General features: G+C 32.9%; 3 protein-coding genes across 3 annotated transcripts; 2 read left to right on the forward strand and 1 right to left on the reverse strand.

Annotated features, from left to right (window-relative positions):
• The first annotated feature begins 1,413 nt into the window (after positions 1-1,413).
• LOC102584386 (protein S-acyltransferase 8-like) lies at positions 1,414-6,963 on the forward strand. Its single transcript, XM_006346666.2, has 5 exons — positions 1,414-1,580; positions 3,348-3,533; positions 3,934-4,221; positions 5,316-5,546; positions 6,103-6,963. The coding sequence occupies exons 1-5, from the start codon at positions 1,536-1,538 to the stop codon at positions 6,514-6,516; spliced, it is 1,164 nt and encodes a 387-aa protein (XP_006346728.1). The 5' UTR covers positions 1,414-1,535; the 3' UTR covers positions 6,517-6,963.
• Positions 6,964-8,336: 1,373 nt separating this feature from the next.
• Positions 8,337-16,752, forward strand: LOC102584724 (26S proteasome non-ATPase regulatory subunit 12 homolog B-like). Its single transcript, XM_006346667.2, has 11 exons — positions 8,337-8,460; positions 8,565-8,759; positions 9,988-10,095; positions 10,202-10,306; positions 10,453-10,509; positions 10,590-10,786; positions 12,487-12,586; positions 13,972-14,084; positions 15,043-15,196; positions 15,281-15,358; positions 16,031-16,752. The coding sequence occupies exons 1-11, from the start codon at positions 8,458-8,460 to the stop codon at positions 16,247-16,249; spliced, it is 1,329 nt and encodes a 442-aa protein (XP_006346729.1). The 5' UTR covers positions 8,337-8,457; the 3' UTR covers positions 16,250-16,752.
• Positions 16,753-17,269: 517 nt separating this feature from the next.
• LOC102585040 (ethylene-responsive transcription factor ABR1-like) lies at positions 17,270-19,851 on the reverse strand. Its single transcript, XM_006346668.2, has 2 exons — positions 19,332-19,851; positions 17,270-18,350 (listed from the first exon to the last, which is right to left on the reverse strand). The coding sequence occupies exons 1-2, from the start codon at positions 19,654-19,656 to the stop codon at positions 17,515-17,517; spliced, it is 1,161 nt and encodes a 386-aa protein (XP_006346730.2). The 5' UTR covers positions 19,657-19,851; the 3' UTR covers positions 17,270-17,514.
• Between the last annotated feature and the right edge of the window lie 1,505 nt (positions 19,852-21,356).

Below are 21,356 nucleotides of genomic sequence, written 5' to 3' on the forward strand. Positions count from 1 at the left end.
TAATTCACGTATTTTTGTATATTTTAGTAATATAAAGTCTGAAATTATACAAATATAATAAAACTCGAAATAATGAACTGATACAAACATAAACATATGAACTTTAAAAAATTATACAAAATATATTATACAAATTACATTATATAAATTATATTAGTATACAAAATCCAAAAACTACACGTTTATACAAACTTTAAAAAGTTATACACAAAAAAATTGAATGTATATGATGACAAAACTGAAAAACCAAAGGATATCAGCGTCATATATAAATATAAACAATTGTATACAAATACAAATCAAACAAAGAATTGTTAGCTGCGAATTATATAAATATGACGAATTATACATATACAAATGTGCCTAATATATAAACTCGAAGTCAACCCACGTAATTAATGTATAACGTGAGTTGCGAGTGGTAATTATAGCAAATTATTGCTATGATGAGTAATTAAGTAGTATAAGTTTGCTTAACCGCGTAATTTTTTATCAATTAATATGAACTAATTATTTAATTTTTCTATGTTGGTCAAATTCATACTTTCAAAGCTAATAACTTTAAATGATAAAATAAGAAAAATAATATATTTGTGAAATGACAAATATTAATGACCATTTATTTATAATAAAGATAACATATAAATAAGAACGAAGGGAGTGCGAATTTTATACATATGGCTAGACGATCCAAAAAAACAAAGAAAAAAGGAACGGCCGACAGAAGAAAAGACAAAAAAAAAAAAGAGAAAGGAAAAGCCATAAACAAATGATGAAATCCACCGCATTTGAACCATAGACCGCCATTTTGACACGAATTTGTATGCACTAAACGTGAAAATAATAATAATAATAATAAGTGAGAAGTAATGAAAACATCATGAATCAATATAAATTGTTAGTTTTGATCTTGAATTATTATTGATGGTCTTAAAATATATTTTTATTTGATTAATTAAATTTAGATACATTTTTAATATATTTTGATCGGTCATATGAGTGATTTCAAACTCTTGTAGAAATATATAATTTTTAATTTTAAAAATTGAAAAAGTGTTTAAAACGCTCATAAATTTGACGAGAATTAAGGGTGTATCTCACTTATGTTGTAAGATCGGATATGTATTTAAATTCAGTTAATCAAATAAAAAAGTGTTGTTATGACGATCCATAATTCACGATAAAACTAAATTAGCGCCAAATTTAAAAATGTTTTCGATATAAAATGAACTACTTACTCTTTCTCTCTTCTGTTTTATATTTCTTGAACCCAATTAATTGAACACATTATCAAAAAATCAAAAAATATTTTATTAAATCAAACTTATCAATAATAATTTGAAATTATTAGTAGTTTTTTAGTACTATGATTTTTTTATTTTTTTTTTTAAAAACTGTCTTATACTAAAATAAACCAGTAAAATGAAAGCAAAAGATTTCCAAATTGGTTTCATGTTTTCTTCCCCTTCTTGTATTCTTTTCTTCATCTTCTTTCAGCTTTAGCAAAGTGACAAATCAAGAATCATTATTATTTCATGGCTAAGCCCAAGAGAGTGTACCAGTCCTGGAAGGGGAACAATGTGAGAGTTTCTTGTTACTTGTTATACATTATACATGTTTGTGTATACTGTACTTTTTGTAAAAAAAAATTGAGTAAGCTAATGTTTTTTTTTTTGAAGAATATGACTAAATGGGTGTGCATATAATGTGTTAAAACTTGATGGGTTGGTTTGTTTTAGTGGAATTTGATTTGGGTTTTTGTTGTTTTTACTTGCTTGGTTGTGTTGGGGTTGCTATAAGGTTGTGGTTTTTTGAAAAATATGGCTAAATGGGTGTGCATAAAATGTGTTTATACTCAATGGGTTGGTTTATTTTAGTGGAATTTGGTTTGGGTTTTTGTTGTTTTTACTTGCTTGGCTGTGATGGGGTTGCTAGAAGCTTGTGGTTTTTGAAAAATATGACTAAATGGGTGTGCATATAATGTGTTAAAGCTCGATGGGTTGGTTTGTTTTAGTGGAATTTAATCTTTTTTTGTACTGGCTGTGTTGGGGTTGCTAGATTGAGCTGTATTTGTTGAATGTTAACTTTTGAGCTTATGGATTATGCAAATTTGGAGAGAGTATTCTTTGATTTTTAGAAAGCTAATGGTTTTTAGGGATATGGGTATTTGGTGTGCATATATTGTGTTGAAACTCGTTTCCGTTTTTCTTTTTCTATTGTGTATTTTAGAAGAGTTTGATCTAGGTTGTTGCTTTGTTTGCTTGTCTTTGACGAGAATAGAAGTTTCGGCGTGTTCGGGTTGCTAAATTGAATTGCATTAGTTGAATGTTCTTTTTGAGCTCAAGGATTATGCAGACTTGGAGAGACTATTCTTCGATTTTTAGAAAGCAAATGGATTTTTAGGGGTATGGGTGTTTTTGTGTGCATATATTGTGTTAAAACTCATTTTTGTGTACTTTAGAGGGAATCTTATTTAGTTTTTTGTTGCTTTGCATCCCTGTCTTCAACAAGGAAAAAAAGATTTGGTCTTGTTGGGTTACTGGATTTAGTTGTATTACTTGATAAATTTTTTTACCTTAAGGTTCATGTATTCTTGGATATAAAGTTTACTTTAATTTTTTTCAGCAAGCTAATGGCTTTTGAATGGTAGTGTTAACTGGTTATGCAAATAGTATTAATTTACCAGAAATGAAATGTCAGATTTGATCTGGGGGGTTTGCTTTACTTGCCTCTCTTGGACAAGAAAAGAAAATTTAGACTCCTGCATTGCTGGACTAGTTGTATTGGTTTGTTACTTGTTTAAGCATAAGGATTGTGGTCTCCTTCGTTTGGATTTTAATTGCATATATTTTCTCTTGCTTGTTGATGGGATGATTGATATAGTGTGCTATGCTTGATTGCCACTTGAAATTACTTTGAAGAACTGAAATGTAGTGGCCAATAGGCTGAGTTGGTTACTTTAGGTTTCGATAAACAATTTGACAATGTTGTGGACCTTCTATACGCCGTTGCACATGATTGCAAAAGTAATTAGTGATAAGTAAAGTATCATTTCCATGAAGACGAGTTAGCAACTACCAAATTTAAGTTAGCCTTTTCTTTATTTGAACTATTGAATTGGGTGTGGTTTTGAAGTAAAAAGAACTAAAACTAAAAAGAACATAAACAAAGAAATGCTTGGAACCTATATGGAACACATAAGGCTGTTGACTTCACCAATTGCTTCACTGGGAAATCACTAGTTTTCTGATGTAATTATTGAAATGATATGCTATTCTAGAATTTGTTCTTCACTGACATTGTGTTCGCATTTAACTTTACTTTTGGTTAATGTTTGTTATCTGCAGAAATTCTTGCTTGATGGGAGGCTGATATTCGGGCCAGATGCTAAGTCATTGATCATCACCTTTATGCTTATCCTTGTCCCTGTTGTTATATTTTGTGTATTTGTTGCAAGTAATCTTGCTCACAAATTCACAACTGGAAGTATAGGATATGCAATTTTGGTCTTAGCAGTTGTCTTCACAATCTATGTTAGTTTCCTCACACTTTATTTTATTTGGCCTGTAATATTTTTATCATATGCGGGGAAAAGTTCCGGTATTACTTATTTCCTTCTTACTTTCATCAGCAGAATTCTGCCTGTAACTTCCTGTTTATGTTTCTGCAAACATCCCCTGAGCATCCACCTCTTCTGTTTATGTTTTTTCAGCTGCCCTTGATTTTCCTAGCACCTGATAACTGTCAAGATTTTTTCCCACTTTCCTGCTATGTTTCTCTCAGACTCTCCAAATGTTGTTGCACCCATGTCGAATCCTCCAAGAATGCACTACTTTTGGAGGATCCAACATGCAGCTGTCCATATTTTTGAAGAGTCCGAGTAACATAGTTTATATGTGATTAATGTGAAAAATCATGTGCTTGTTGCAATAGGTCTTGTTTCTTCTACTTTCGACCTCAACCAAGGATCCTGGCATTGTTCCACGCAATTCTCATCCTCCAGAGGAAGTATCAGGTTATGATTCTTCAGCTTCCATTGATGTTGGGAAGCCTTTGCCTCGCACCAAAGAAATCATTGTAAATGGTCTGCCAGTGAGAGTTAAATATTGTGAAACATGTATGTTGTATCGTCCACCAAGATGCTCTCATTGCTCAGTATGTAATAACTGTGTGGAGCGGTTTGATCACCATTGCCCTTGGGTTGGTCAATGCATTGGAAAGGTAATGAATCTTCCTGCCACAGGTTATTCTTTTCTCAATTTTCTTTTGTGATTCCACTTTATATTCCTTTTCTTTATATAACTACCTCTATGGGCTCATCATGAAGATGAAGCTGCCACCTTTGCTATTGCTTTTAAGAAATTCACTTCAGCTTCAAGTTTTGCTGCTTTGCCGAAAAACATCAGCGGTGTTTTAGTTGATTAGTAGTTGTAGAAGTGCTTACTTTATGTGTATAAGCTGCTTTTTGTTGAATTGACTGATTGGCTTCTGTAAGCTTTGGCAAGACTGGTAGGTGTGGGAATTAGCATTTGTGCTGTATGTTTCTAGCCTTTCATCTCATAGATGTGTATTGTGCAACCCTTTGTATACCGAAAACTATTTTAGTTAAAGCATAACCCAATATTAAGATTGGTGTATTATTAAATGTACTGATTTGAAAATATGTCATTTTAAAATACTCCCTCTGTTTCAATTTGTTTGTTTGATTTGACTTGGGCACGGAGTTCAAGAAAGAAAAGAATTGTATCTTGTGGTCTTAAACTAAAGATATGTAGAATGTATCAAAATCTCCATTAATCTTGTGGTCTTAAACATGCCATGGTGAAATTTAGAATTAAGGAGTTGCCAAAAAAGGAAAGAGGCATTCTTTTCAAAACGGACTCAAAAGGAAAGTAAGACAAACAAAATTGAAAGGAAGGGAGTAAATCTTTACTTAAGACTGTGCTTATGTTATAATTAATGAATGGAGAAGATGCTCTAAAAGAAGGGATAATATGATGAAGCAATGGTGAGGCAGGACATTTAGTCTAAGGAACAGGCAGGAGAAAATGATGCCTTCCCTGTCTTGTGCTTATGTGGATGTAAATAAGAGTCTATCTGAAAGAACTTCACTTGCTACTTTTAGCTGCACCTTGTTGGCCAATGGTGAGGCAGGACATTTAGTCTAAGGAACAGGCAGGAGAAAAATGATGCCTTCCCTGTTTTGTGCTTATGTGGATGTAAATAAAGAGTCTATCTGAAAGAACTTCACTTGCTACTTTTAGCTGCACCTTGTTGGCCTCTTGAGACTCATTTCTTTCTTTTTTGGTGTACAGCGCAACTATCGTTGCTTCTTCCTATTTGTTTCTTCAACTGCTCTCCTCTGTGTTTACGTCTTTTCGATGTCGGCATTATATCTTAAACTCCTTGTGGATGATTATGGAACTGCTTGGAAGGCTATCAAAGTATCGCCAGCTTCAGTGGCGCTGATGGCTTATTGTTTTGTTTCGCTGTGGTTTGTTGGAGGTCTCACTGGCTTCCATTTGTATCTCATAAGTAGAAATCAGGTTACTCTTTTACACCTCTTATGTCAATATATAATTCAATTCTCATTTGCTTTAGTTTGCTAGTATAATAATTGCAGTTCCGCTTTAGTTTCTATATGCTTGATCATTTTTTTGCTTACAAACACGCGTCTCTCTAGCTTCAGCATGTTTGAGTCAATAATCTGTATGTGTAGGAATGTTCTACAACCATACTTTTTTCAAGACAGCTGTTAGGGAATGCTTAAGACATGGTCGATTCAAATTATGTGAATTGGTATGACTGATCATCAAACTCATTGAGCTATCTATGTCATATGCTTGGTCATTTGCTTATAATTAATGAATTGGACTGGTTTGTTTTAAATTGAGATTTAAACGGTCTACTGTTGAGTGCATTGTCATGTTCCCATCACCCTGTGTTTTACAAAACAATGTCAAGAATCGACTTGTCAGAAGATAAAATCTTTGGTGGCTGTCGGATGATAGATTAGACAGTTGATTTGATGTCACTATTCTCTTGTTCATTATTTTCCCCATGCATTATTTTGATTTGTTTTAGTTATATTCAACTCCATAGACCACATATGAGAACTTCCGTCACAGAGGACTAAGAGGAGACAACAGGATCAATGTGTATTACCGCGGTTGCATGAACAGTTTTGTTGAAGTATTCTGCTCGAAGATAGAACCTTCAAAGAACAATTTCCGCGGATATGTACATGAAGGGGCATCAAAGACTAGTAAAGGCGGCAACATTCAAGTAACAGAAGTTGACATTTCTGATGAGGATAGAAGAGTGAAGGTAGAAGACGATCTTGAGATTGGAGATGATCTGATGAAGATATCCCAACGACGTAACTCTCAAGATATTGGTGATATTAGAGGTAGAGGAAGTGACAGGTCGCCCATAAGTCGTTCTGAGCTTGACTTTGGATTTGGTCTGGAGTCGCAATTTTCGTCCAGATCTGAGAGTCGCCATTCTGGCTGGTGAAGATGAAGTGAAAGGAACTGGTTCTCTTATATTGCCATCTTGCCAAAGCCATCTACTGCAATGATTTTGCAGTCAGTTCTGAGATTTGAAATGTGATATATATTATGGTGGCTAGCCATGAAAGTGCATCTCCAGTGCTCTTTCGCGGTGTCATTCTGGCTCAACCTGTTTCCGTGGTGTACGAGACCAGGCACAGAACAGCTTTGTCACAAAACACAGATAATCTGCTGACTTCTATAATGTCTATTGCTGGTTATTATTTCTTGAAAGAACTATGGACATATGTCAAAGGATTTTGAAAATGTATACATCTAGTCATTCTTTTCCTATTACTCTTCCTATATGGATTGCACTCTGGAAATTCCTGTTTCCTCTGTCCAAAGGGAATTGAATCCTCATGTGCTTAACTTTTATCTTCTGATCGAATCTGATGCGTTACTGCTGGTATGATTGCATCTTCACTTTGGAAATTCAGTTTTGTTTCTAGTTATACTTGTTTAGAATGGAAAAGTGTAAGGAAATTAAATCATTTTTTTAAAACAAAAAAGGGTTAAAATTGCCCCTAAACTATGCAAATAGTTTTGTGATAAAAAAAATATCTTCGTCGTTATTTCAAGAGACCACAAATACTCAAGAGTTAATAACCCAAATTTTTAGTGATGTGACAAGTCAAATGGGACAAATCTCTCCACCTGAACATTGCCAAATAGGATTATCTACGAGAAATAGGACCTTTAGTAGTGACAAAAGTCACCACAAAATTTTAGAATATCGCCACTAAAGGTTATCACTAATTTTTAGCATTAGATTATGAGAATGATTTATTTTTTCTTTCTAACAAGGAAATTATTTTTTAAGAATCACAAATAACGTCAAGCAAGGAGAAGTTTAAAGACACTATATGTTTTATTTTTATTTCATGTTTAATTGCATAAAATGTATTATTATACATTGTGTAGTAGGAGATTCGAATTGAGAAGTAAATTTTGGTGCTTTTCGTAACTGAAAATTAGTTACTAATTTTTTGTTTTGAAAAAACAGGTTTTAGTGGCGACTTTTAGTTGCCACTAAAAATCAATTGTTATTCGCAAATCTATAGTGGCAGTATTATGAGATTTCATGGACATTTTTGTCGTCATTAAAGGTCCAATTCTTGTAATGAATACTCTAGTTTGGCAACACTTAGGTGGAGGGATTAGTCTCACATGGCTTGCCACATTATTAAAAATTTAGATTGTTAACTCGTGAGAGTATTTGTGGTCTCTTGAGAATAACAGCATGTATATCTTTTTTATCCCAAAATGTAATGAAGAGTATAAATAGTCTATTTCGCATAACTTATGATATAGATAGTGAGTTTCATCCGACCCAATTCCTCCGAGACATGATATAAAACTATATGAAAATATCACAAATTTTAAAAGAAATTAAATTTACACTCATAATTTGTTAAAAACATAATAGATTTAATGATAAAAAATTAAAGATTAAATTCATAAAATTTAAATCATACATTCACCTAATATTAAGTAATCACACACACTAAAATATGTATTTGTTTATGGAAAATAACCTTTCTTATCTTATAATGATAACATCTACATATATACTTATATTTTCCACAAAATTTCACTTGTGGAATTACATGAAATATATTATTAGTCATGTTGTATACACTAATACGTATCTAAAGAAATTGTTTGATATGAAGAATAAGAATAATAATTCCGCGATAAAAATGTGTAATTAACTAAAGGTGAAAATAAAGCCTTTGCAACATTATCTCCTAACCCCTTCTACAAGAAAACTAGATTGAAATTGAAAGAAAGAAAGAAAAATACAAAAGCAGCATAGACTCAAAAAAGCAGTAAAAGAGACCATCTTCAACACTCTATACTCTTAACTTTCTCTCTCTTAGGGTTCACATCGATCGAATTCAAAATGGTAATCTACTATCCTCATGCTGAATTTCTCTGTATCTTCATTCGATTCAGATCTCATTTCGGTGTATTCAATGTTTTTTTTTGTTCAATTTCACTCAATTTCAGGAAGGTGATAGGAATTTGGAGGCGAAAATAGAGATACTGTTAAATGTGGAGAAGCAGATGAGGCAAGCTGGAGATGTTGCGGGTACGAGGAAATCCGCCATTGATATTCTTCAGCTCTGCTTTGAGGCTCGTGCATGGACTACACTTAATGAACAGATTGTTCTATTGTCTAAGCGTCGTGGACAATTGAAACAGGTATCGTTTATCTTATTACTGTATATGCGTCATTGTAGCAAAATGTAATGACCTTGAATAGACTGAGAATGGTGTGCTGAATTTTGACAGTGTCAGTCAGTAAGGAGGACAATAGGTATGAGAAATGTTGAGCTATAACAAAATGCTTGTTCATATGTATATGGATCATATTATTGGAAAGTTTGATTAATAAAAAAATAAAAAAAAATCGAACAGGCATGAATACAACATCTATAGGATAACTTCCATCAGTAAGGAGGACAATGGGTATTAGCACATTTAGAAGTGTTGAACTATAACAAAATGCTTGTTCATTTATATATGTATCATATGTTATTGGAAAGTTTGAATTAGTATTAGAATTGTCAGAAATGAATAAATGCTTTTCAATCCCTCTTCTCCTCGAGAACAAAATTTATCTTATCTAGTTCTGTTTTCCAATTTTTCCGAATCTTTTCGGACTGCACTACCAAATGATTAATTATATTTTTAAGAAAGGACATACTTCATGGAAGAGCTGTCAAAATCCCACTTTCACTTGGTTAGTTTTTAAGTTCATGAAAGGGGTGTATAAAGGATTTATTGATACCTTTTGTTTTTCAAACAGGTAGGGATTTTATAAATGTCAAAGAAATTATTCATTCCTTTGTGTGTAGTTCAAAACTCTAGTGTATGTAGTGAACAATTGATATCTTTGGTTTAATAAGTGAGAACTGGAAAGCAAGGATGATTGAAAACGGTGAGGGCCTGAGGGAGACTTTAATGCAGACTTTAGTAAAATTGGTTTGCACCGTGTTGGTGCGTTCTAATGTTTGCTTACATACCTATCAGAAATAATCATTAAAAGTCATACACATTTGGGTATAGGAGAGAATTTTCCTTTTGTGTAGTTCACTCATCATTGGCATGATCAGATATGTAATGTGGTGACATGTATATGTGTTAATGGTTAGGCATGCTTGACTACTAGTCATGTGCCTATTTGCCTTGGAAAGTTTGATTAACTTGATACTGTTGAATATATGCTCCTGCCTGTTGTTTATGCCATGTGCTGATATGCACGTCCGTTCTTTACATAACATATTGTATGTGGAACTATCAATTGCTATGAGAAACCTGTGAGACGCGGTGTTTCTCCAGTGGTGATGGATGATCTTATGGTTTTGTCTGTCCCATACCACCGTATAATAATGTTGTTTAGTGTTTTTTTTAATTTGGACTTGTGCAGGCTGTACAGGCTATGGTCCAACAAGCGATGCAGTATATTGACCAGACACCTGATCTTGAAACTAAGATAGAACTCATCAAGACCCTTAACAATGTAGCTGCAGGAAAAGTAAGTGTTCATTTTGTCTGCTTTTTTGTTGTTGTTATTTTAGATTAGAACACCATGGTTCCTTTTGTCTTTCTTTCCCACCGAGCAACTTTAATCTTGCATGTAGATATATGTTGAAATTGAGAGAGCCCGTCTGATTAAGAAGCTTGCAAAAATTAAAGAAGAACAAGGACTCATAGCTGAGGCTGCTAATTTGATGCAAGAAGTTGCGGTCAGTATTTGTTGACCTTCTCCTTGGTGACTTTTTGGTCTTTTTGCTCTATTGATCAGTGTCAAATTGAACAACAGTTTTTATTGGAAGCTTTTTGGGATTTACTTACTTGAAATGTTCCCATTGATGGGTATGTTGACGGACAGGTTGAAACTTTTGGAGCAATGGCTAAAACAGAGAAGATTGCTTTTATTCTTGAACAAGTATGTATCATTGATCCCTCTCTTGCTACAGAAAGCTGAAGCATGACTTTGGACTAGTTATATAATGCTGAACTCTGCAGGTGCGTCTCTGTTTGGATAGTCTAGATTATGTGCGTGCACAAATACTCTCAAGAAAGATCAATCCCAAAGTGTTTGAAGCTGATCCTTCTAAAGAAAGGAAGAAACCAAAAGAAGGTGATAATGTAGTCGAAGAGCCTGCTCCAGATATTCCATCATTGTTAGAGTTGAAGCGGATTTACTATGAATTGATGATTAGGTGAGTTATGATTTTATGTGGAGTGTGCCTCGAGTTATTTTCTCTTGATTTTGATGATAAACTAGACCATTCTTACCCTAAGCGCTCAGGGGCTCAGCATATTTATGCCAAACTCATATCTGTTACATAATTTTAACAGATTAATAGTTGTAGACTTGTAGTTGATGCATCTATCTTCTTCACTGATTATTGTAGTTGGTCCTAGTTTGATCAGATTAGTGTTGAAAAAATTCACTGACTTGCTTCTTAGTTGATTTTCAATGCATCCTGACCCTTGGATGTTCATTGCTCATTTTACTACTGAATAAGGTTAACATGTGCATTCTGGGTGAAACCTTTATGACTCTCCATTTTTTTCTGATGTTTGTGTGTCTTGTTTTTGTAGTGCATGCCAATTACAATTGAATGTGTCTATAATGTGCATTCCAGTGAAACATTTTGACTGTCCTCATTTTGCTTATAATTTGGGTTGTCTTATAAATGAATTTGGATTTCTTGTAATATTTTGAAAGTTAATCGGCCTTATGGTGGTGGGGTTTGACAATGATACAGTGTAGAACTTGTTACTGTTATCAACTATTCGGTAACATCAAGGGAAATGCTGTTTTTACTTGACTTGTACACAAAAGATTTATATTTTCCACCAAAGAGATAATATTCATACTTGTGATGTTATGCCAACCTCATTCAAATTCTGCAAAGATGTGTATTTGAGAGTGATAGTTTTCATTTCCTGTCTTTTAGGATTATATTTTGTTATGAATGGACTTCAATTCCAGTAATGAAATGGTCTGTTGAAAAGGCGACATTACTTATTCTAGTTAGTCTGAGATTGATGCATGGTGAAAATGTTGCATTTCCAATCCCAGCTAGTTTGGAATTGAAGCATAGTTGTTTGATTGGACTTTCAAGCTTCACCGTAAGATTGTGCTGGGACTGGAATATTAAGCTGTTAGAAGGTCAATTCTTCTTCTTTCTATACTAGTTTTTCCCTCCAAAACTTTTTGGCATTGGTTTTCGCTTGCATGATAATCGTTAGTGGATTCTATCATCCGTTTGAGAGAGTGGCAAAAGGTATATTTCATAAATCTAAATTAACCTTTGTGTTTGGCTTAACCCTCCTTTCTTTCAAATCATGCTTCTACCGTGTAGTAATTTATATCATGCTCGAGCTGGGCGCTCTGCCATACCTGAAGCTGAGGATTTTAGTCTTGATCCTCTGCTTTAACCTAATGGGAAACTTCTTAAGCCATGGAAAGATTGACTATTGGGTTCATCCCTGAGCAGCTACAAAGTGGCTAACAGTGACCTACACTTCATGAGAACAGCATAGGCTATTCAATCTGCCATTATGACCTTGTTAAAAACTTAAAATCAGAGCTCTTAAAGTTCAGGCACCTGATTGTGAAGTAGGAAATTCCTTTCCAACAAAAGTTCATGCCCTTCGCAGAAAGTTTTATGCATGAGTAGGCCTCACTGTTGTAAGCACTTGATCATACCTGATTTACTTCGTCTTTGATTTACAAGTTTGTCAATTCTAGAGCTTAAAAGAACTTACTTAGTTATGGTGGTTTTGAGATAACTTTAAGTTCTTACTAGAAAGATGGAGACTACTGTTGTTGCATCTGGAACTTTTCATTGTATTTGTGTTTGTATGTCTTGAACTTGTCACAATAATTTCTTTTATCCCGGTGCTGCAGGTATTACTTTCAGAACAATGATTACCTTGACATATGTCGCTGTTACAAGGCCATATATGAGATCCCTTCTGTAAAGGAAAACCCAGCACAGTGGATACCAGTAAGCCTAATGCAGTTATACTTTTGAGGTGCTATGGTAATCTGTGCAATTCATATGCAAATCTTCTTTTTTCAAGATTGCATCGATGAATTATCAAATCTTAAACAGAGAACTAATGTATAACATCAATATGTGGTATCAAATGTCAATGGACATTGGTGACACACGTAAAAGAAGGTTTTGAATGTTAATGCATTTACTCAATACAGAGGTCTTCCTTTTTCTGACATGGGGAAATGGATTAGCTTTGTAAAGAAGAAAGAAAGTGAAATTTTGTTGTTTTGTTCTAAATTTTTTGAGATAATTGAGCTGGCAATGTGCTTGAGATAGTTGGCAGCTATGTTGCTCAGACTCTCCAAAAATGATTCCGCACCTGTGTCAGATCCTTCAGAAATGCGCTAATTTTGAAGGATCCGACACACCCGTCCACATTTTTGAATAGTCCGAGAAACATAGATTGGTAGTGGTGGATGACAGTGGTTGGTGATTGTGAAGTGGAATTGGGAAGAGTAGTAAAAGGTTGCCTTTGCAGAAGTTTTTAAGTAAATGTTTTAATGATTTTGAAATTATATCTATAATGTATGAATGAATCAGATCTTCAGAGCAAACAGTTGTAAAGAATAATAAATGTACTTAAGTGGGTTGAGATATGAATGATTCAGATTCAAACCTCCACTAAGCGGAAACAAACTGAGCCTTTGTTTTCTTCATGTAGTCTGTTTTAAGCTTAAGAAAGAAAGAGAAATCCTTCTCATTTGTCAGGAAAATGACACATGGGAAAAAGAAATAAAAAGAAGGAAACACTTTATTATATGCTTGTTCAAGTCCATCCCTTTCTGATGAATTAGTGCTGACTTTTCTACTCCTCAAACAACTTCTTTAGAAATCAATAGACATCTATGCTAAGTTGATAGTTTTTAAAAAATTATTAAGCTGTTTGAGGGGCCAATTAACATAGAGCAACCTGGTATATTGGGATTAAAATGTGTTGTATGATGGACGTATCCAATATGTTCAGAACTTAAACGGCTAACATTTCCTACTTGAGTGGAGCTTGAGTTAATGCATTTTTTCCCTCAAATTGATAAAGAAAGGATTGGAACAATAACCAGATACATCTAGTTCAGCTTTGTCAAAAAGATCCAAAAGAAATATTTGATTTTATTTTTTTTACCCTCCCTAGGAGCTCCCACCCCTTTTGCTCCCGTGGTGACTCGAACTCGCAACCTTCGGGTTGGAAGTGAGGGGTGCTTACCATCCGAGCAACTCCCTCTCGTCAAAAGAAATATTTGATTACGTGCCACTTAAGAGCTACATGAAAAGCTGGGCCACAGGATCTCTGAATATCCCTTAATTATTCTGAATCCTTTTTCTATGTTATGCAGGTGCTGAGGAAAATTTGCTGGTACTTGGTATTGTCACCGCATGATCCTATGCAATCAAGTCTTCATTACTCAACTTTGGAGGACAAGAATCTTTCAGAGATCCCTCATTTCAGGTTCTGTTGAAAACCCTACTTGCCCAAACTGTTCTATGGAACTGAGGATAAGCAATTATCTTTCATTTGTCCATAGGAGCTTGTAGGGAAAGATGTTTCCCAAATTTTTCCAACCATCATCAGCACCCTTTCTGGAAAATATCCTTGCTTTTGTATCAATTGGCATTAGGTAGTAAAGTATTTTGTAGTAAAGTGGAGAAGAAACCCCATGATTTAGCTTTACATATCTCTGTATGCAAGCTAGATATGAGTTTTCTATTTTATGATAATTACCTTTATCAAAGTAAAATTGTGTTTGTTCTCATAAGGACTTGAATATACATAGTCAAGATTAGATGCACTCAGCCTGAATGTTAGATAATTTTTTAGTGTGCATTTGTCGGAATAAATTGAGTAGTGAGTCTGCCTTTTTATGGACTTAAAGAATATCACTCTTTACTAGGCTGCTTCTTCAGCAAAATATTGTTTCTTTACAAGTACTAAAAGAAGATTATCATAACATAATTATCTCTTCTGAATTAACAAATTTTAGTTTCTCAAGACTGCTGTTTTAAAGTAAAACCTCTACAAGAAGATATCGTGTATAATATGGTAACAAGTTTAGTGGTGAGGCTACTCTTTATGAACTTTTAGCACACATTATTGACTACCATCAATAAAAAAAACTGTTTTAATTTGATTATTAATGCTTTGGTAACGAAGTTTAGTTTTGAAACTTTTGTTTCTAAGTAGAAACTCTAAAAGGGAAATAATTTGCAATAGCTTGGGATGAATTAGCCATTTGGTATTGTTGGCATCGTCTTTAGTCTCAAATTATTAACCTGGAAGCGAAATAGTTGAAATTGTTCTCATCTTTTATGGGATAGCTACAATATAAAAATTTACAATTTTCTTCTGTCCTTCTGCTCCAGTAGTTTGGTCTAATGTTTATTAGTATTTGCCTTTCCTTTTGTTTTAGGCTGCTTCTGAAACAATTAATTACCATGGAAGTCATTCAATGGACATCATTATGGAATACTTTCAAGGATGAGTTTGAAAATGAAAAGAATATGCTTGGTGGCTCTTTGGGTGACAAGGCAGCTGAAGATCTCAGACTGAGAGTTATAGAGCATGTAATACCCTATGCTGCAAGTCTCTGTTTTGCTCTTTTTAATGACTTATATTGATTTATATTTCTTATGATTATTTTCTTGCAGAACATTCTTGTTGTCTCAAAATACTACTCAAGAATAACTTTGAAGAGATTAGCAGATTTATTGTGCCTTTCCATTCAGGTTGGTATTCATGGTTCTTGATTCCTGATTATACATCACATTTGAGATGTTCCTTTATAAATTTACTATTGAAATATATATAAATTTTTAATTCTCTACTGCAAAATATGTATGCTGCAAGAACATCGTGGGTTAAATTTAAAACCCCCCAAACAAATAGCAATGTAACTGTGTTTTCTTTCCCCTGGTATCGCTAACATTGTATCTTGAAAAATCTGTGTTGTGGATACATCACTAGCATTTGTAACTCTCATGGATAGCGTGAAAATTATGTTCCATTTTTGCAGGAAAAGGAAAAAAAGAAAAGAAAATCATGACGTTGTGAATAATAAACAGTTGACTTGAATTACTGTGAGAGCTACTAAAAGCTCTCAAATTAGAGCCCTCTTGATAGCTAGTTGTTAAATTTAGATTTTAATAGTACCCCAAATTCCAAAAGCTCCATTGGCAATTAATATTGCTAGTATAGATAGGTATTAGTTTGAGTGGGTTTAAAAACTGAAAACTGTGATCTGTGGCTGCCTAAGTTAACTATTTCATCGCTGGAGAATGTCTTCTATCCAGTTCCACATGATCTTCCTGATCATCTTGTGTATCCATCTGATCCGATTGAGATTGCGTGTTTTACTCATTAACATCTGGTGATCCTCATCTTTTGTTCTCTCATCTCAGGAAGCCGAAAAACACCTTTCAGAAATGGTTGTATCAAAAGCACTTGTCGCAAAGATTGATAGACCTGTGGGTATAGTCTGTTTTCAACCTGCAAAAGACAGCAATGACATACTAAATTCTTGGGCTTCTAATTTGGAAAAGCTGCTTGACCTTGTTGAGAAGAGTTGCCACCAAATTCACAAGGAGACAATGGTGCACAAAGCTGCAATAAGGGCTTGAAATATTGGCAGGACTCCAAAGGTAGCTCATCAATTATGGTAATTGATATCAAGGAGCAGTTATGTGACAAAACTGAAATCGTTTTCCAGTCTGGCTGCCCGACCCTCTAAGTGGAAAAAGCTCGTAGTATCAATCCTTCCACCCCTGTTATCTTCATCTGCCTGCTCGCTTTCCTCAACTTCCCTGGCTTAAACTTTTTCTTGTTTTGTATTCTCTTGATGCTGCTTTATTCATTGTTATCAACAACGTTTATCAGCGATGCTAAGAGATCACAGGTTAATATACTCCTCCAGTTATTCATCAAATAGTATCAGATGATGATTGAAAAATATATTAGGTTGATATCAATCATGCCATCAGATTGCTGGTGACTTAAATACCTTTATCATCTTATCTTCTATACTTTCAAGTTTAGACTTCCTTGTGACTGGTCTAAGGCAATGCATCATCTTCCTTTGAGAATTGTTTGTAATTTGCTTGAATGAAAGCTGATTCATTTTCTTCAAGTATTTGCATGCTAAATATTTTTGTTCCCTTGTGGAATATAAGCCCGTTTAGATAACACGTGCATTCACGAGTTTCTTGTTGCGATGAGGATTATTTACGCAAGAGTATGCCAAGGTTGTTTGTTTACACATGCATTTTAATACGATTTTATATTCTATCGAGCATTTGGACTGCTCCAACTAGCACCCTAAGCTGGGTATTTCCCTCCTCCTTCTGTTCCATCCACGAGAAAGACGCACAGAAGAGGTATTTTCAGGAAAAATCCAATTGAGACTTGGATTGCTCCATCTAACTCATTTCATATGACTTTCTTTTTCAACTTATCTCAAGAAGATTATTGTGTTTTAATTTGTATTTGAGAACTATTTAATCTTAGCAACCACATTTTACCTTTAATAACATTTGTTAGGACCAGCTTGATCACTCTTATTTAATTGTTTCTAATGAGCAATTATAGTATCTTTCATATATTAAGATAATTGTGTACTCGAAAGCTTTAATTTCTTTTCTAGTTAAATACCTACATACGGAATATGGATGACAAAGTTTATGCTATAATCATCGCATATTTCATCATCAACTTGTATATTCTTTGGTAAAACAAAGAAATTTCCAAAAATAACTCTCATTTTATAAGCTCCCACAACAAAATGGAAAAACAGGTCTTTGTCCACCTACATTGGTCATTATGCCACAATCCATTCATAAATCACATTTAAGTGATAAACATAAAACCCTAACTAGTCACTTCTACTAGATCATCTTGAAGAAGAAGAAGGGTGATGAGCTGAATCTGACGAAGTAGCTCGAAAATCACTTTCACTACTTTGGCTAGTAGGCTGAGAACCTGAAAAATACATACTTGGAACAACAGGAACTCGAGAAGTAGAAGACGACGATGGAGAAGAAGAATACTGGAATCTAGTAGAAAGCATGGATTGGTTTAACAAACTTAGAGATGAATGCCCCCTTTGAAAATCATCATTCAAGAAATATTGAGGATTCATATTACTATTTCTATTAGATGATTGAGCGTGAACTATAGGATTACTATTAGGGGAAAAAGAGATCGTTGAAAGGGTATTTGGAGAAGTATTAGGAGAAATAATACTAGAGACAGGTACATTTTCCATGGAATTCGTGGGAAATGTGCCTGTCATAAACTGTTTTTCCGTTGAAAATACCATATTATTTTCCACGGAATTCGTAGGAAATGTGCTTGCCGGAGACTGTTTTTCCATCGAAAATCCCTGACGGGGGATTGAAGAAGTAGGCAAGAGCCTAACATTTTCAGGGAAGTTGAGTTTGGCTTTGCTACCTCTAAATTTAAGAGCGGTTTCATCATAAGCTCTAGCAGCATCTTCAGCAGTATCGAATGTTCCAAGCCAAACCCTAGCAGCTTTGTATGGATCTCTAATTTCAGCAGCCCATTTTCCCCATGGCCTTTGTCTCACTCCTCTATATCTTCTTCTTGGTTGATTATAATCAATAACATTGGTGTTGTTATTATTATGATCATATGTTGGAGTAGTGTATATGAATGTTGCTTCTGTTGTTGGTGTGTTGCTTGCAATAGTTCTATTAACTTCACCACCTATTAACATAAAACACAAATTTAAGGGAATGTCTAGTTGTTATATGTATACCTTGTTAGTATAAATGTGTTATCAGATTACTCAAAAGATATCTATGTATAAGCTTTGTTATACTGTGAAATTTATAGTTTAAAAAATAAAACATGTTACCTGTTCATCAAATAAAGATAACTTGATAGTCCAAAATGAAATTGCTTTTGCTTCATATTTAATTATATATACTACAAAATGGTCTATAAATATAATGATATCTTTATTATTAGTAGTAGTATTATATATAAGGACTAGGCTCCTTAACTATACTCTTAAAAGAACATAAAGATTAAACTAAAGTAAATAAACTAACATGACCTAAAGTAAAATTTGAGGCTCTAGTCTTTACTTCATGTTATCTTGCATGCATTTACATTTCATACAATATTGACATGCTAGTTGATTTTTTATTACTTCTAGATGAAGAGCAGATGCTTCTAATTAAAGCGGAGTTAGAATCTCAAATTTATAGATGCATTAATTATGTGAATTTTTAAATTACAAGTTAAATATCGTATTAATTTTATACATAAATAATAAGTACATGACTCACCCCAAAATCAGCTAATAAACTCTATCTTGTATACATTAAAAAAGAGAGTAAAGGGTCAAAACACACTTAAAGTATTCTAGTTTAATTTAATATTTTGAGTTTCATACTTGAATTATCATCAAATATTTATCGAAACATACTTCAACTATTTGTTTTTCACTTTTTCTACGTAAACGATGGTGATATTTCAGATAGGAAAAGTAAACAATTCATGATAGTTAAGGTGCGATTCGATAAACATTTGATCTAGTGATAGTTCAGATAGAAAACTCACATATACACCTCATAGTTCAGATACAGAATTTAAAGAATCGACATATTTCAATATGTTTTCCAAATTTAGTCCTACAAACGAAATAAAATAAGAAGCAAAGTATAGAATTATTTTGCATACCTGTTGATGAACTAATAATATCTGACAAGAAATATTGCTGCTCTTCACGTCCTCTTTTTTCTCCAACACCTCCAGAAAATTCATTCAAAGATGAAGAACCAATAATATTATTATTATTTTCTTGATTTAATATTCTATCTTCACCAGTAATGACACGTGTCAATGCAGAAACCATCACAGACATCTCTTCTTCTCTATTAATATTCCCAGAAAACATCACATTAATATTATTATTATTAATCCCACCTTCTTCTTCTTCATCATCTCTTATAATTGCCTTATAATTCCCTTTCTTTCTATAATTCGCCACCTTGAATATACACATGTAACACACAAAAAGATGAAGCTAGTTGTATATAATAGTATTAACAAATACTACTACTATATATAAAATGACAAATTTAAATATCGACAGTCTGATGCACTAAACATTCCGTAGGTTCATTCCGGAAAAGTCGCACCGCAAGAGAAATAGATAGAAAACAAATTGAGTTTCAAGAAAGTTGACAAGAAGTAGCAAATTAAGTTGTTTTTATTTTAAGGAATCCTTGAACAAACCGTTATATATAGAGAGATTTTAGGCAGCTGAAGTTGGGAGTTGAAACTTGAAAGTATACTAAAAAACAAAAGAAAAAAAAAGTAAACTCGAATTTTATTTTATTTTTATTATAGAAAACTTAGGTTTATAAAGAAAATTAAATCAAATCTACAAGAAGTACTAGAATCGGTTGGTCAACTCATGGGCTAGATAGATTTTCTATCAAGTTGAACAAATAGTTAGCGAGAACTATTATAGAAAGGTTTGACTATATATATATAATATATTTAAATATTTTTAAATTTAGAATTATAATTACATTATGTAAAATGTTATTAACATATATAAATAATATAATTAGTATAATCTCACAAAATATAATTTAAAATTTTAATATTAAGTATGAATTTTTATTTTTTTTTAAAGATAAATTAAAAAATAAGATATCTAAATTAAAACGGAGAGGGAATATTATTTTGGAGAAGCTAGGTGTGAAGGGAGATGTAATAAATTGAGGATGAGAATCTTTAGCCCTTGTTTTTTTGTCAGTGGGCGTTAAGTCCAATATTGGCTAAAGGCCGACATGAACAACCCATTCCATTTTATTTTTAAAAAAAATAATATTTTCGTTCAATAATCGATATCTGCATTATAATTTGGATTAAGATAAATTATATATATTTTTTATATTTAAATTATTATTATATATGTGTTAAGACACAATTAATTAAATAGCTGACTCTATTTTTGTGCAAAAGAGGTGTCAAATAGCACTTTACGTGAATAAATATTTCCACTTGAATAAATTAAAACATATTTAAATTATCATATTCGATTGAATTTCATACCTTACCTATGAAATGTTTTCATATCGTTACATATCTAAATTATTAGTTGTCAGGAACAGTGAATCTATTTTTAAGAGGTTTCAGCTATCAGACATCTATATGATAAATTAATTTTAAATATTTGACTAATTCAGCAATAAAATGATATCTTTGATTATATATATTGTGATAATTCTAAGTATGTGATAATTCAAGCATATATCATAATAATTTTTATTTATTTATTAATTTATTACTCGATATTTAATATTTATTGTGAAATTTTGATTAATCTAATTTTGTACCATTTAAGATACGGAAAAGTGCTTGAGACCAGCATGGGCCACGTTATTTGATTTTGGTGAAAGATCAATTGTTTTATATTTTTACAATTTTATAAAAAAAAATGAATTTGAAAAAATTAAGATGACTTGGTCTTATGGGACTAAAATGATTCAAATAGGCAATATGTGAATACTAACGATCACGAGTTAATACTATATAGTGTAATTATAATTATAATAATGAAGACTTATCCTATAAATAGTTTTATAAGTATATTCTGGAAGACCATTGACTAAAAGATAACTCTAAAAATAGAGTAGTGACCAGCTACTGTAAATATTTTGAAATAAATTTGTCAAATTGGTTTTCTATATA

This window comes from Solanum tuberosum, unplaced genomic scaffold, assembly GCF_000226075.1.
Source record: "Solanum tuberosum cultivar DM 1-3 516 R44 unplaced genomic scaffold, SolTub_3.0 scf00086, whole genome shotgun sequence".
Lineage (NCBI taxonomy): Eukaryota > Viridiplantae > Streptophyta > Magnoliopsida > Solanales > Solanaceae > Solanum > Solanum tuberosum.

Excerpts from the sequence above, each read along its gene's own strand:
- LOC102584386 (XM_006346666.2), top strand. The coding sequence starts at position 1,536 with ATGGCTAAGCCCAAGAGAGTGTACCAGTCCTGGAAGGGGAACAAT. Across the intron at positions 3,534-3,933 it reads CAGTTGTCTTCACAATCTAT|GTCTTGTTTCTTCTACTTTC; the intron begins GTTAGTTTCCTC and ends TTGTTGCAATAG. Across the intron at positions 4,222-5,315 it reads TTGGTCAATGCATTGGAAAG|CGCAACTATCGTTGCTTCTT; the intron begins GTAATGAATCTT and ends TTTGGTGTACAG.
- LOC102584724 (XM_006346667.2), top strand. Across the intron at positions 8,760-9,987 it reads GTCGTGGACAATTGAAACAG|GCTGTACAGGCTATGGTCCA; the intron begins GTATCGTTTATC and ends GGACTTGTGCAG. Across the intron at positions 15,359-16,030 it reads TATTGTGCCTTTCCATTCAG|GAAGCCGAAAAACACCTTTC; the intron begins GTTGGTATTCAT and ends CTCTCATCTCAG.
- LOC102585040 (XM_006346668.2), bottom strand. The coding sequence starts at position 19,656 with ATGTGTATATTCAAGGTGGCGAATTATAGAAAGAAAGGGAATTATAAG. Across the intron at positions 18,351-19,331 it reads TATTATTAGTTCATCAACAG|GTGGTGAAGTTAATAGAACT; the intron begins GTATGCAAAATA and ends TTATGTTAATAG.